This window comes from Quercus robur, chromosome 4 (assembly GCF_932294415.1).
Source record: "Quercus robur chromosome 4, dhQueRobu3.1, whole genome shotgun sequence".
NCBI classification, from domain to species: domain Eukaryota; kingdom Viridiplantae; phylum Streptophyta; class Magnoliopsida; order Fagales; family Fagaceae; genus Quercus; species Quercus robur.
In genome coordinates, this window is record NC_065537.1 from 62,317,548 (window position 1) to 62,334,114 (window position 16,567).

The 16,567-nt window shown below is 37.8% G+C and overlaps 1 protein-coding gene across 1 annotated transcript; it reads right to left on the reverse strand.

Moving 5' to 3' along the window:
• Positions 1-15,276: 15,276 nt before the first annotated feature.
• Positions 15,277-16,414, reverse strand: LOC126722350 (putative F-box protein At4g09190). The gene is made up of 2 exons (XM_050425503.1): positions 16,184-16,414; positions 15,277-15,984 (listed from the first exon to the last, which is right to left on the reverse strand). The coding sequence occupies exons 1-2, from the start codon at positions 16,412-16,414 to the stop codon at positions 15,277-15,279; spliced, it is 939 nt and encodes a 312-aa protein (XP_050281460.1).
• Positions 16,415-16,567: the final 153 nt, after the last annotated feature.

Here is a 16,567-nt window from a genome sequence, read left to right on the forward strand (position 1 = left end):
AATTAATGGGCAAATGGTGGTTTTGGGAAATTGTGACCAGACCAATGCATGGTTGCCAACGTACCCTCTTTGTAGAAGGATCAGGTCATCACGTAGTTCATTGATTTTTTATTTTGCCTTGGCCGCCCTTTCGGGTTTTCAACCTACCTCTTTTCTTTTTTTTCTTTTTTTTGGTCAAGCCTAGGAAGGGAAATAACATAATTTACAACCACTTCAAACGTGGTGCTTTCAAACTACCACCTTAGACGTGGTACTTCTTCAATTGATCCATGTTGGTTGGCTCAGTGAAAGGATTTGCATCTAAGTCCATCAAGCTTACTGCTCCCCCATAGTATATTTGCTTGATAATGTATGGGCCTACCCAATTTTTCTTGAACTTCCCTTTGCATCTTAAACTGGGGCTCTGATTTCTTTCAACACTAAATCGCCCAACTTCAAATCTCTAGCTTTTACTTTCTTGACAAAAGCTTTATTAAGCCTCAGCATGCATAACTGGTCATACCTGCATTGCAACCAATCTGCTTTAGGGATTTCACTTTCCAATACTATCCTTAGTGAACAGACACCCATTTCAATGGGAATGCCTGTTTCCATCCCATACACCAATGAATAAGGAGTGGCTCATGTGGAAGATTGAATTGATATTTTATACCCCCAGAGTGCATAGGGCAATTGCAGGTGCCAGTCCTTGTAATTTTTTGTGCTCTTATTCAAGATTTGCCCTATATTTTTATTAGCAGCCTCAACTACTCCATTAGTCTGAGGACGGTAAGGTGAAGATTTATTGTGCTAAACGTTTAACTATCGCAGCAGCTTTTCTGTTTCTCCCTTGAAATGTCGCCCATTGTTAGAGATAATTTCATATGGTACCCCATATCTGCAAATGATATTTGTTTGAATGAATTGAGCAACTTTCTTTGAATTCAGAACCTTGTATGAGGCAGCTTCTACCCATTTAGTGAAGTAATCAATGGCTACGAGTATGAATTCATGGCCATTGGATGTTGTTGGGTGAATCTTCCCAATAATGTCTATCCCCCATGTAGAGAATGGCTAGGGTGACATCATGGTATGTAATGGCATTGGTGGCATGTGCTTCAGATCTCCATGGACTTGGCATTGATGGCATTTTCGAATATGAGCTGCAAAGTCGACTTCCATAGTAGTCCAGTAATAGCCTTGTCTCATTATCTTCCTTGATAGCATGTGTGCATTCATATGTGGCCCATAACTTGACTCATGAACCTCTTCAATTATTTTTTGTGCTTCCTTGGCGGTTACACAAAGGAGATGAATTGCCTCATATGATCTTCTGTAAAGCCTTTCACCATAAATAATGTAATTAATAGACAACCTCCAAATGGTTAATTGATTGTTCTTGTTTGTAGACTTCGGGTATGTCCCATCCTTGAGGTATTGTAGAATGTCTGAATACCATTTACCTTCTCCATTCTTTTCCTCATCCTCTTCTATTGTCATGCAATAGGTTGGTTCTTCTTTTTATTCCACCATTATTGGTCTGGCTACATCTTCTTTTGGCCCATCCATCATGGATGCCATGGTTGCTAAAGTATCAACAATCTAATTCTGCATCCTTGACACATATTGATATTGAATCTTGCTGAATTTTGATGGCCACTTTTGAAGACATTCATGATAAGGCAACAATCTTTCTTCTTTGATCTTCCATTTATTCTAAATCTAGGAGATTATCAAGGCTGAGTCTCCATACACCTCCAACTCTTTCACCCCTAGTCTTAGGGCTGCTCGTAACCCCATGATACAAGCTTTATATTCAATGGCATTATTGGTGGCAGGAAAGTTAAGACTGCCAGAAAATGGGATGTGTGTCCCTTTTGGGGAAATTAAGAGAACTCCAATACCACTTCCATTTGATTTATTGCTCCATCAAAGTATATCTTCCATGATTCTACCTCAATCCCCATGATATCTTCATCTAGAAAGTCTCCTTGGATTTCTTCAGCTTCTTCTGGTGAACAATGGGCTAAGTGATCAGCAATTGCTCTCCCCTTCACAGATTTCTGGGTCACATACTTAATATCAAATTCTAATAGAAGCAACACCCATTTAGCTGTCTTCCCATCTTGCACAAGCTTTTCCATTAAGTACTTCATAGGATCTATTCTTGCAATCAACAAAACTTTGTAAGCAAGCATATAATGTCTAAGTTTGTGAGTTGCCCATACAAGTGCTATGCATGTTTTCTCTAGTAGTGAACACTTTTCTTCATAAGGCAGCATCTTCTTGCTAAGCAAGTAAAGCCCCCATTGCTGTATTTGTAGTGGTGAGATACAACAATAATGGCTTTTCAGGTATCGGTGGGACGAGTATTGGTGGTTTCATCAGATAATTCTTGATCTTTTCAAAGGCTTCTTGGCATTATTCATTCCATACTGTAGGAACCTCCTTTTTCAGTAGTCGGAAGATTAGTTCACATGTCATGGTGAGTTGAGCTATGAACTTGTTGATGTACTGTATCCTCCCCAGAAATCCCCGGATCTCCTTTTCGGTTCTTAGAGGCTTCATCTCTACAATGGCCTTGATTTTGTCAGGATCAACTTCAATTCCCCTCTAGCTTACAATAAACCCCAATAGCTTTCCGGATGTGACCCCGAAAGTGCACTTCTTTGGATTTAACCGCAACTTATAGAACCGGATTCTTTCAAAGAACTTCTTCAAAGCCGATATATGCCCTTCATGGTCCTTGGACTTGACTATCATATCATCAACATAAACCTCTACTTCTTTGTGGACCAAATCATGCAACAAAGTGGTGGCTACATGTTGGTAAGTAGCACCAGCATTTTGAAGACCAAATGGCATAACCTTGTAGCAATATGTCCCCTATGGAGTAATAAAGGAGGTTTTCTCCATATCTTCTAGAACCATCTTAATTTGATTGTACCTTGAAAATCTATCCATAAATGATAGCAAAGCATGACCTGCTGTATTGTCAACCAGAATGTCAATGTGAGGCAAGAAAGTCATCTTTTGGGCTAGCCTTATTCAGATCTCAAAAATCTACACACATTCTGACCTTCCCATCCTTCTTTGGTACTGGAACCACATTGGCTAACCACTTTGGATAGTTGACCACCCTCAAGAATCCAGCATTGTACTATTTCTCAACCTCTTCCTTGTTCTTAAGAGTCCACTTTGGTTTCATCCTTCTCAATTTCTGCTTGATCGGCTTCATGGTTGGATCTATTGGAATGCAATGCAGTACTATATCTGTATCAATCCTAAGCATGTCTTCGTATGACCACGCAAAAACCTTTTTGAACTCTGTCAGCAGTGCCACTAATGCATCTTTCTCAAAAATGGTTAGGGTATTGCCCACTTGTATCATTTTAGGTTCATCATTAGTTCCCAAGTTAATGGGTTGGGTTTCTTCTTTCATGGGTTCTAGGTGTCCTTATTTTAATTCCTTATTATTAAAAGTTTCTTTACCAATTTCAGAAATAAAAACATTCAAAGCCAACAAATAAGCAGAATCAGAAATCATATTATAAGGAAAAGAGTTCTCAACAGACTCGATAGACTTAACTAAATCAGACTCAACTGAAATACTATCACAAATAGACTTAACAGGAATAGAGATACTAGCAAAAAAGACTCAATGGGGACACAAACAATCTTCTTGGTAGGGGTGACTGGCTTGACGGTCTTGATCTTCTTGGCAAGAGTGACTAACTTGACGATCTTGATCTTCCTCATAGAGTTCTCCATGGGGTGAGCAGCTCCCTCCTATGCTCAATTCTTCAACTCAGTTATGGCTTCAGTGTTGGCAAGCATCTCCCAGCAAGTTCCTTCCTCCCTCAGCATCAATATCGGGGGGTCTTCATCCATATAATATGTGGCTTCATCAATTTCCATATCTATGGGCTTGTCAGTCTCCAAATGTGGGGGTTTGAAGTGTCTCCCCCCTTATGATGTGGCAATTTTTGTTGGGTCATTTAGATCGATGTCTTGGGTTTGAAGTGTCTCCCCCCATTTGTAGATGTTGGGCCATTTGATTGGGGTTCAAAGTGTCTTCCCCCGTTGGTCGTTATTAGGTTGTTTGATTGGGCTTCAAAGTGCCTCCCTCCATTTATAAGTATTGGGTTATTTGATTGGGGTTTGAAGTGTCTCCCCCCACTTATGGATGTTGGTTGATTTGGTTGGGGTTTAAAGTGTCTTATAGGTCAAATATGGGACTATGATGTTGCAGCAGTGGAGTATCTTCTATGCTTATGGGCTTCAGTACCATAATGGGAGTGATAGGCTTGGAACTGGAGCTAATGGCTTGAGTGTCAGCCTTAGGTTCTCTTTGCAACCTTCCTTTAGATCTTGACCAAATTCTCCCCTAATGACAAGTTTGGTCGGGTTAATCAAAACTAAGTCCCCATCCACATAAATCAATCAACCAAAAAAACACACACAACATGCAATGCAATTTTAACATGGAATGCAATTTTAACATGGACCGGCCTAAGGGTATGTTCTAAGTCATTACATTGTAGGGTGGGTTTGTTGTTTCATTGTTTCCCATAGCTAGGACGTTACACCTCCCAACTTGTAATGTAGTGAACATTGCGTTGGTCCAAATGGCATGGTCTGTCCTTTACAGTCAACAAGAAATGATCCAATGACTTTAGACTATGAGTTGGTGAGTTCGCCAATAGGTACCCGAATCTAATGAAGACCAATGATCCATGGTTACTACCACCACAAGTTGTTGAAAATGGTGCATACATATTGTTTTGATAGCATGCACTATGATAGTTAGGGAAAGCTTTTAACAAACAATACACACAACAAAATATCATACAACAAAGAATCATACAACATCTCAACAAACATGAATAAACAAACAAACAACAATATCATGCAAGACCATGCAAAACTAGGGTACATATTTGGTCACTTAAGTCTAATACGAAGCTTAGCCCTCGACATCCCTAGTGGAGTCACCACTAAGAGACCGCAAAAGTGCCTCTCAAAAAAGAAATTTTTGGTTGCTTTGAAAGACACCTCTCTTTTTGAGTAAATGGTGTGGAGTCACCACTTATTTTTTTTTATACAAAAAAAAATAAGAAGAAAAAAACTAAATACAAAATACATGACTAAATTGTTCCATTCTCATTGATTGAATAAAAAAGAATACATGTTTGATAAATTGAGTATTTCATGGCTTTGGGTCCTATTTACAAACTACCAAATAATTACATGGTTTTTTGTCCTAGTTACAATCTACCCAAATAATAATAATAATAATAATAATAATAAAACAAAGATAAAGCCTAGGTCTACCTATCCAAAGACACTAAATTCGAAGGCTAGGTTACAAAATAGGAAGGCGTCAGGCACCCATTCTGCCCAGACAGAGTCTGGTCTTCTAGACTCTTGTGACCAATGTACCCCTTTATGCATGACATGAATGATATGTTGCATACATGAAGAAAACTAAATCACATAAGTTTATTTATGAATGCACCCTTTTCTTTATTAAAATTTCAAATATGTGTTGTGAGAAAAATTGATTTTGGTTTAGAAAAATGAGATCTGTTTTTTATGTGTAGAAAAAATAGTTTTTGGAGAGAAAAATTTAGATCTGTGTTTATTAAATAAATCAAAGTCCTTTTGTTTTTTTTAAAAAAAATATTAGGTCTGTTTTTTAGAACTAAAAAAATTGGTTTTTTGGTGAAAGAAAAATCAGATCTGTCTTATATAATAAAAAAAAATCAAATTTGTATATTGAAAAAAAAAAATCAGATTTGTTTTTATATGTGTAAGGAAAAATAAGAAAAATATTTTTTAAGAAGAGGACTATATTCATGAAATAAATCTATTCTACATGCACTAAATGAAACAAACACAACAATTCATGATCCCTTTTTTTATTTCAAAATCTGCTATGCTAAAAAATCAGATCTACCTCTAAAGAAAACGTAGATCAATTTCTTAAATAAGAAAAATTCAGATTTGTATCTAAGGAAGATACAAACCAGTTTTTTATTGAGAAAAATGCAGATCTACATCTAAGGAATATGCAAATCAATTTTTGATTTGAGAAAAACTCAGATCTGCATCTAATGAAGATGCAAATCAATTTTTGATTTGAGAAAAATTCAGTTCTGCATCTAAGGAAGATGCAAATCAGCTTTTTGATTGAGAAAAATCCAGATCTGTATCTAATGAAGATGCAAATCATTTTTTTTTTTTAAGAAAAGATATGATAACAAGAATATTTTTGAAATAAAAAAATAGATCTCAACAATAAAAGCAACATAAACATGTTCTAATAAAGAAAATATTGACAACATATGAGATGAACATTGGAAAATTTATTCATGCATCACAAAATTAAAAGAAATAAAAGAAGAAGTAAAGAAAAGCTACCTCTTGCGCAGACGTACTCTTTTTTTCTCAAGAGAATATTTTAGGGTTCAAAAATATTTATGCAATTGTCTTTGAATCCTAAAAACCCTTGCTTACAAAAAAGAAATTCTTATGACTACAACCTCCAGAATCTCTTTAACGTTAGAGAGAGAATATCATAAAGGGGAGTCAGAAATATGAGAAATTTGGGAGCATGAAAAAGTGTGATGAATTTTGAGATGCAGTCTCTATTTATAGAGGTTGGGAGACTCGAAAAATAGCTTAGATGATTAGAATACAAACCAGGACACGTCCTTCTTCTAAAAAGTCGAAAAGGGTGTGTTTTAACGTCACCCGAAGATTGTCGAGCCAAAACCCTAATGTGTGCCATTCAGCACTTTGAAAGTGCCGATCGGCACTCCAAAAGTGCCGAATTGCACTTTTGGATGCCAATCCCGCTTTTGTGTTCGAGTGCATTTTGGACTCCTTTTTTAGGTTTTCTTGAGCTGGGACTTGCACTTAGACGTGTTTTTAATCCGTATTCTAAAATTTTAACTCTTTTCTGGATAACTCAGGTCTTTTTAGCAACAATTATCTTGTAGATAAATACTCTAAAATAAATCTTGATAAAGTCTAGATTATCCACAATTTTTTTGTTATCCAACTATCCCCTTTATTCCCATGCAAGCAATCCTATTTTAGAAACTAACTATCAACCAATCACAAAATTATTTAATTAATTTAATTTTTTAACCAATCAAAATTAATTTAAATTAATCATACGTGGTCGACTCTACCTAGAAACAATGGATGTTGACTGTGCAAACTTGATCATGCGATATCTTTCGATCCAACGGTCCGATTTGGAAACCAGGCATACTGTCACGACCGTTAGAACCTCAAGATCTTTTTTATGATATGCAATGAACAAATTAATGCATGTAATACAATCATGATTTTTGGGGACATGGATGGTAATTCTAGTCATTCTCCTTGATTAAATTATGGGTGCAAAATCGAGTGTCTACACTATAATAGAGTTCCAAGAATATACTTGAGAAATTGCCTCAAAACACACCGCCTAACAATTTGGAATATAAAAAAAATACATCAACAATTTGGAATATTAAATGCAAGTACATCTTTTTCTTTTTAGGGATCGTTATCAATGGCATTCATTCTTTCTATTTAACAAGGACCTTTACCACTTATCTCAGTGTCACTAAGTTAGTGAGCAGTCTATAGTGCTTGAACCATTAACAATTTTTTTTTTTTCTCAATAGTTGAATACAATTGACACTCATCTGGGATTAAACCCATTCTGTCGTAGTGCACAGAAAACACTTTATACCTATTCCTACTACATATAAATGAAAACAAAAGAAAGTAAAAAAATTCATCCAATTGCTAATGAGCTAAATCTGATGAAAAACAATATAAGCATAATTTGATTAACGTTAAAAATAGACCAAACCAAACAAAACAAAGAAAAACTTTTGTAAAGAGAATGAAACGGAAAAGATTCAGAGACAATGTTATTCAATTCTAACTCCGAGGTTTTTGGTAAGAACAGACTGACAAGAAAAAAGATTATTAAATATATATATATATATATATATATATAATAAAAACATAAAGAAGAAGATTTGGAGGTAGAGGTGTACCGGATCTAAGGAATTGTGGCAAAGATGAGAGATAGTTACCAATGAGACATTCCTTGCCTTTAAACAATGGCACTCATTAATCAACAAAAATAAAATAAAATAAAAATAAACTTACAGTGAGATCAATCTGATGAAGAAGAAGCAGATGAGTGGGTCGAGATGAGTGGGTCAAGATGAATGGGTCGAGATGAGTGGATGAACCAAATTTCAAAACCCAATGGATACCCAACCCGTTGGTAGGAGAGAATGCGAGTAGTGATGGCAATGGCAAGGTGGAAGACTAAACCTGGGCTTGGGCCAGGGCCGGACCTGAAGAGAGTGGTAATGGCGAGGACACGAGGTGGCGGCAGCGGAGATGGAGTTGATGGCCGAAGCTTGGTTATGGCGCCGAAGAGATTTGTGAGTGAAGAGATTTTAAGAGAGTGAAAGAGAGTGTAACAGCACTAAGTGAAAACCTAAGTGGGAAGGGAAAAAAAAATAAAATAAAAGCAGAGGGAAATTTTTGGGCTATAGAGGGGAATTTAAAGGTCTATTGTGACGGTCCAACCCGCCGCTATAACTAAGAAAAAGCACCAGAAAATAGGTACCTATTGCGGCGGTCATCTCAACGTCGCTACAACTTACATATTGTAGCGATTTCCTATACCGCTGCTATAGTATCCCAGTAAAATGCTATATTTATTGCGGTAGGTTTTTAGAGTGCCACTATATCTAAGATACCGCCGCTAAAACACATATATTGCGGTGGTTCTATGTACCGTCACTATAGTACACCACAAAAGACTAGAACTACTACGGCAGTCCAATGGAACACTGCAATAGATCTCATGTACATAGGCAGTTTGAAAAAACGCCGCAATATGCAATATATAATGGCAGTTTTTGCACCCGCCACAATAGCTCTTTTTTCTTGTAGTGGGGACCATAATTTGACTCTTTACAACTACTCTAAAAACAGACCCGCTTGATGTGATGTCGAAAACCATAAAAGATTTGAGAGTGTCTTCCTCATCATCAATTGGTTTTGAAGTAAAATGGCATAACTCACGGTTCGACACTTTATAATTAAACCTGCTAATAGTCAAGTTATTGATTACCTTTGAGACACAGTAACAAGTGACAATATCAAACCTTGTAAAACAAAATTCACATAAGAATCTAGGAAATGAGCACACACATAAGCTTTATACTGTAAACCAGAAACATAAATAAAATAGCTTCTAACTTATGTTTCTATACTTGTACCACTGGATGTCATATCGTGATAGCATCTTCACCTTCCTACACATCTATATGCATGTCTTCCCCGTCAACTTCAATATGGGGATTTTCAAACATGTGCACGATAACCTAAATGTACAACCTGTCCTCAGTATGAAAGATTTAAATAATTAAAAATAATAATATTTATAAATAAATAAATAAATCTAAGATAGCTATACCAAAAGGAGAAAATTGGTGAGACAGTTCACATAAAAATAGACTTCAATTTAGAATCTCGTAACTTTAGATGAGATATCAATTTAAAATCTAATTGGATTTTCTCTTCACTTTAGATGAGATGCACTAAATGATGGCTAACTGTCACCTACAGGAAGTTGTTAGCTGGTATGAGAAACGTGAAGAATAGGGGTTGTGTTTTCCATGTTATGTGATTGTGTGTTCTTTATTTGATTTCAATAAAAGTCATTTTTGAGTCAAATTAGGAGATTTGATTAGAACGTTGTTGTTAACATTAAGGTTGTTATGTAGTAGTCCGAATCTTTAATATTTGAGTTGTAGTGGTTCTTTTATTTTGGGTTAATCAGTTATCCATATTGTATTCAAGTTGCTGAAGTATTTTCAAATAAAGGCATCTGAATTATCTATCAAAGTGAATACTAAGGAGGCCGGATACCTCAAAACAATCCAGTTATTATTTTCATTGTGTTCTCTCAAAATTTGATAGCCACCATAGGTAACGATAAGGAACCATACGTTCCAAAGTGGTATCAGAGCCTAGGGATGAACCAAAGAGTGGAGCAGATGGAACAAAACACCAGTTCTCTGATGAAAGGACAGCAACAATTGGTTGAGAGGATGATAGAAGTATTTGACAAGCTTGCCACACTCTCAGCCAATCGAGACGAAGCTGATGGGTCACATACTGCTTCTGGGAAAAGACCAATGGGACGAGATTATCAAGAGGGAAATCACTTTGGGGGCAGCCACCATTCATATGCTCCCCATTTGGTGAAATTAGATTTCCCAAAATTGAACGGAACCGAAGATCCAACCAGTTGGATTTGTAGGGCCGAACAATTTTTTCGTTTCCATGATGCTCCAATCGAAAACCAAGTGGCCTTAGCTTCCTTTCATCCGGAAGAAGAGGCTCAACTTTGGTATCAATTGTTGCAGCAAGATATTGAGATAATTACTTGGGCTACGTTGAAGGCGGGACTCGTGGCTCGCTATGGACCAACCCAATTTTATGACTATTTTGGGGAACTCACTAAGTTACAGCAAACAGGTATAGTGAAGGAATATCAGTCATGTTTTGAGCACCTTTTGGCAAAGGTGGGTCACTTACCGCCCACACGCCAAGTTAGTCGTTTTGTAAGCGGACTGAAAGAGATGATCAAGGCTGATGAGTTAGCGGGACTACCCTAAGATTTGACAACTGCCATTGGGCTGGCGCGCTTGTTTGAGGCTCGAAACCAATCACTTCGACGCTCTTCAGCATCAATTTCCACTGTACAACACCTTCTACTAAGGAGGAAGGCAGTTCCCGGCCACCATTCATGGTTTGCCGAATGTCACTCGTTGAGCTTAAGGAGCGTAAAGAGAAAGGCCTTTGTTATAATTGCAATGAAAAGTTTGCTCCTGTACATCGGTGCAAGAAGTTGTTCTTAATTGAAGCTTGTACTGCAGAGGAAGATGGAGACATGGTTATGGATGTTGAGTCCAATGATGAACCGAAAACACCAGGCATATCTTTGCACGCAATCAGTGGTGGTAATTCTCTTAACACCATGAAGGTACTAGGTAGCATTCCAGTGGTCTCTACAATGGTTTTATTGGATTCTGGAAGTTCCCACAACTTCATCAGCGAAGGTCTTGCTCAGAAGCTTGGTTTGCAGCCCACAAAGAATCAAAGCATTCGTGTAATGGTTGCTTCAGGTGATAAACTCACTAGCAAGGGAATTTGTGCTGGAATCGCTATTAAACTCGGTATGTTCCTCACTCATGCAATTTTTTATATATTGCCTTTAGAAGGCTATGATGTGGTTATGGGAACTCACTGGTTGCGTACATTACGGGAGATATTATGGGATTTCTCCAAGCTCATTTTGAAGTTTAATGGTGCTAGAAAAGAGGTTACGCTTATAGGATTGTCGGATAAATTCTTGGAAGGACGAGAAATGGAGAAGGTAGCCAAGAGACAACCTACTACTACAGGGGCATTTATTCAAATTTTGGCTATGAATAGGGGAAAAATCATAAATAGAACAGAGAAGGAAGAGCCTGAAATATAGCAATTGTTGGATATTTTTGTTGGTATTTTCAGGGAACCTACTGGCTTACCACCGTATCGAACTCAAGATCATCACATTCCTCTACAGCCAGGTAGCTCAATGGTTTATTCAAGACCTTACCGTTATCCTTATTATCAAAAGGCAGAGATTGAGCTGTTGGTGATTGAGATACTTTCAACTGGAGTTATACAGCAATAGCCCGTTCTCTTCTCCAGTTATTTTAGTCAGAAAGCAAGACGGGACGTGGGGTATGTGTATTGATTATCAATTCTTGAATCAAATTACAATTAAGGATAAACTTCCGATTCCAGTTATTGAGAGTTATTGGATGAGTTAAATGGAGCTATGTTCTTTTCGAAGTTAGATTTGAGCTTCGGGTATCATCATATTCAAGACCAAGCTGCTGATGTGCAAAAGACTGCATTCTGAACTTACCATGGGCATTTCAAGTTCCTTGTCTTGCCATTCGGCCTTACCAACGCTCCATCCACCTTCCAAGCTTTAATGAACAATGTGTTCAAGGAACAATTATGTAAATTTATTCGTGTTTTTTGATGATATTTTGGTGTACAATGCAACTTGGGAAGAGTATCTCCAACATCTTTGAATTACCTTGAAAATTTTAGGTCGTCACCATCTCTTTGTTAAGAGAAAAATGTCAATTTGGCCAGATTGAGGTTCAGTATTTGGGGCATGTTATATCCCAGGAGGGGGTTCATGTTGGTCCTGAAAAAATTTCAGCCATGGTGCAATGGCCAAAACCCCAGACTCCAAAGGCTATGAGAGGTTTTCTTGGTCTAAAGGGTTATTACCGCAAGTTCATACAAGATTATGGTAAGATTGCCGCACCACTAACACACATGCCGAAGAAAAATTCATTTAAATGGACTGCACTTGCAGAGGTGGCATTCCAAAAGCTCAAGGATATATGCCATGACCAAAGCACCGGTATTGGCTCTTCCCAGTTTTAATCACACTTTTGTGGTTGAATGTGATACTTCCAGATCAGGCATAGGGGCTGTTTTGAGACAAGATCGCCCTATCGCATTTCATAGCCAAGCTCTAAATGGGAAGAATTTGCTGATGTCATATGAAAAAGAAATGTTAGCACTTGTAATGGCAGTGCTTAAATGGAGGCATTACCTTTTGGGAAGGAAGTTTGTAGTTCGGACTGACCAGAGAAGCTTAAGGTAACTTTGGTCTCAGAAAATCACAACAGAGGCTCAACATAATTGGCTATACAAACTCATAGGTTTTGACTTTACTATTGAGTATAAGAAGGGAAGCGAAAACAAAGTAGCTGATGCTTTGTCTCGTCGAGATGAGGTTCAAGAAGAAGAGCAATTGATGGCTGTATCAGCACCATTACCTCAATGGCTGGAAGTAATTCGTGAAGAGCAAGCAGCCAAACCATAAGTACAACAGCTAAATCTAAAGGTTACAGCAGATGAAGATGTGGGTCCTTGGGAATTAAGGAATGGGTTCTTTTCTTTAAGGGTCGGATTTATGTAGCTTCAGATTCGCCCATGCGAAGAGACATAATTCATCAGTTCCATGCTAGTTCTCATGAAGGCTTTCACAAAACCTTCCATCAAGTACGTGAAAATTTTTATTGGCATAAGATGATGGAGGGAATTAAGGAATTTATTCGAGAATGTGAAGTATGTCAGCAGCACAAGGTGGAACAAATGTCTCCTGCCGGTCTACTCCAGCCACTGCCAATTCCAACCCAAGTATAGGAGGATATTTCAATGGACTTCATTGATGGATTGCCAATATCACAAGGGAAATCAACTATCATGGTTGTAGTGAATAGACTTTCCACATACTCTCACTTCCTTCCTATTGCACATCCCTACACCGCTCTAAGTGTTGCTCAAATATTTTTTGACTATTTTTAAGCTTCATGGCATGCCCAGGTCTATTGTTTGTGATCGTGATCCAACTTTTACTCGTGGTTTTTGGACTGAGTTATTCTGTCACAATGGCACTTGCTTCAATTTCAGTTCTACATACCACCCTCAAACTGATGGGTAGAGTGAGGTGGTTAAAAAAAACATTGGAGATGTATTTGCATTGTTTCACTAGTGCTAAACCCAAACAATGGGTAAAATGGTTGTCTTGGGCAAAGTTTTGCTATTATACAAGTTAGCACTCAACTAGTAAGCGGACTCCCTTTGAGGTGGTGTACGGTAGGGAACCTCCATCCTTGCTAGCTTACATTACCAAGAACAGCTAAAGTTGCAGCAGTTGAAGAGGAATTGATAAGAAAAGATCAAGTTCTAGGGGATTTAAAAGAAAATTTGTAGGCTGCCCAAGTTAGAATGAAAAGAAACTATGATTCCAAACACAGGGAAAAGGAATTTGAGGTGGGAGCTTGGGTGTATGAGTCTTCAACCTTATAGACAAGTTTCTGTAGCCCTTAGAAGGAATGCAAAGCTAGCTCCACGGTATTATGGTCCATTTTAAATCCTGCATCGCAAGCATTGGACAGGTAGCTTACAAGTTGGACTTGCCCTTGGATTCTCGAATTCACCCAATTTTTCATGTATCACTATTAAAGGAGAAGTTGGGATCCAAAGTTTCAACACAACCACAACTACCACTTCATATGGAGGGTCAAGATGAATTGCGAGTAAGACCACAGGCTGTTTTGGATAGAAGAACAAGGCAAAATAAGACAGAGGTTTTAGTACATTGGCAGGGGTTACCAGCCACTGATGCTACGTGGGAAGATTTGAACAGCGTGGTACATCAGTTTCCTCAATACACCCTTGCGGACAAGGGTCCTTTCTAAGGAGGGAGGAAAATGTCCCGTGCAGGAAGTTGTTAGCTGGTATGAGAAATGTGAGGAACAGGGGTTGTGTTTTCCATGTTATGTGATTGTTTGTTATTTATTTGATTTCAATAAAAGTCATGTTTGAGTCAAATTATGAGATTTGAGAGATTTGATTAGAACGTTGTTGTTAACGTTAAGATTGTTAAGTTGTAGTCTGAATGTTAGTAGTTGAGTTGTAGTGATTCTTTTATTTTGGGTTGATCAGTTATCCATATTGTATTTACGTTGCTGAAGTATTTTCAAATAAAGGCATCTGAATTATCTATCAAAGTGAATACTAAGGAGGCCGGATATCTCGAAACAATCCAATTATTATTTTCATTGTGTTCTCTCAAAATTTGACAGCCACCATTGGTAACGATAAGGAACCATACGTTCCACTAACTAAATTTTTTGTTTACGAAAAGTTATGAATTATTTTGAAAAGTCATGTTGTTTAGTGTCATGATTCTGCATTGTCTATAAATTAAGGGCTTGAATCATATTCAAATACACGACTTCTCAAGAAACTTACCCAGTTCCTCAACAATGTTTTGCTTAAGTTCCTTCCAAATTTACACACAAGTGTGTGGATTAAGATAAGACAGCTTTAGAAAAAGTTAAGGGACTCCGAATTAGTATATAAGACAGGCTTCTATCAACCACAAATTTCTTAGTTAGTGTCAAAACCTTAAAAGATCTACAAAAAGAAAAACACATAACAGTGAAATCTATCGTTTCAAGAACTGAAATTTCAATTACAGTCATTGATATTAACAATCACAAATTAACTCCCAAGTACTTATGCTACAAAATTATATAAATATCTTGTGATCATTCTAAGATCTGTTTCTTCCCCATAATCTTTGCTGCAGGAGTTTTTATGTAACATGAGGCATCACCTCTTCCACATAGAGTGTATGGAAAGACTAAAAATGGTCTGCTCAGCCACATTAAGTTTCTTGATCTCTCCGGTTAAGGGATCCCACAACACCAGGTGCCCCATAGTGTCAGTCAGAAAGAACTTACCGTTCTTCCATAGCCCCAACGGACGTCCCAAAGGCGATGCAGGTATAATGGTAAAGAGTTTGGTCCACGACTCCATAACACCAAATTCAAGCAGCACCCATAAATGAAAGGTTATATTACTCGATTCAGAAGTGTAGCGTATCATAGCAACACGTTTTTTTAACTCCGTAAGAGTCGTCCACCGCCAATAATTGTTACTCTCAACACAGCATTTATCTGGCACCTTCGTCATGCTGAAAGTGTCTTCGCTCATATCAAAAGCAACAATCTCGTTTTTGAGAACAAAATCGCAATCACTAGGAGCATACCAGTAAAAAACCCCATCTATATAAAATGTGAATCTCTTTCTATCTAGAAATCCATATGGTAGATCGACACAAAGCTCAGTCCAAGAACCACGGTTTACGCTATACAGTTGAACATCCTGAACAGGTTTACCTTTACCTGGCATGCGCAGGTAAGTACGAATTCTCACCACCTTCAAGTCATTAGATTTCAAGTCCAAACCGAACCCAACATTTTCTACTTTTATGATAGATCCAGTGGGACTTTTACAATCAGAGAAGTTCCATGGACCCTTGAATACGTATTGTGTAAGGGTTCCATATAACAATATTATCGTAGCATGCATGACAGTTTAGACAGAGAAAGCCATCAAAGGAAGCCACAATTTTGTCGCAGTGAATGCAACATAAGTTATAATCGGGTAAATATAGAGGAGTCTGAGGCGACACGCCTTCGCCTTCGAGAGTGTCATAATAGAGGATCGAGCAAACTTGTCTTGCACCAGTGAATTTATCCCTGCCATCGACAACGAGGAAACGATGATCATCGGGGTTTTCGGGGCTGATGATAATGGAGTGGTTCAGGAGGTTTTTGGAGAAGAAATCTGGGTTTCCAATGAGAGAATCCCAGGTTTTGCAGACAGATCTGAATCGAATAAGAGATTTTGGGGGCTGCAATGACAGTATCTTCACCAACAGCTCTTCAGGAACATAGATCGACATTGCTCTCTTTCGTGAAACGCACGCACGCATAGCTTCAATGGAGGATTGCTCTACTAGTCTCTGTATCTAATAATAAATAAAGGAGCCTAGCTAAGGGTATAAATAAATCCTAGTCCATCTTAAATTCTTAATCCTAGTTTAAGCTGACTTAGT

Excerpts from the sequence above, each read along its gene's own strand:
- LOC126722350 (XM_050425503.1), bottom strand. The coding sequence starts at position 16,414 with ATGTCGATCTATGTTCCTGAAGAGCTGTTGGTGAAGATACTGTCATTG. Across the intron at positions 15,985-16,183 it reads AATTCACTGGTGCAAGACAA|GGTCCATGGAACTTCTCTGA; the intron begins GTTTGCTCGATC and ends TACGTATTCAAG.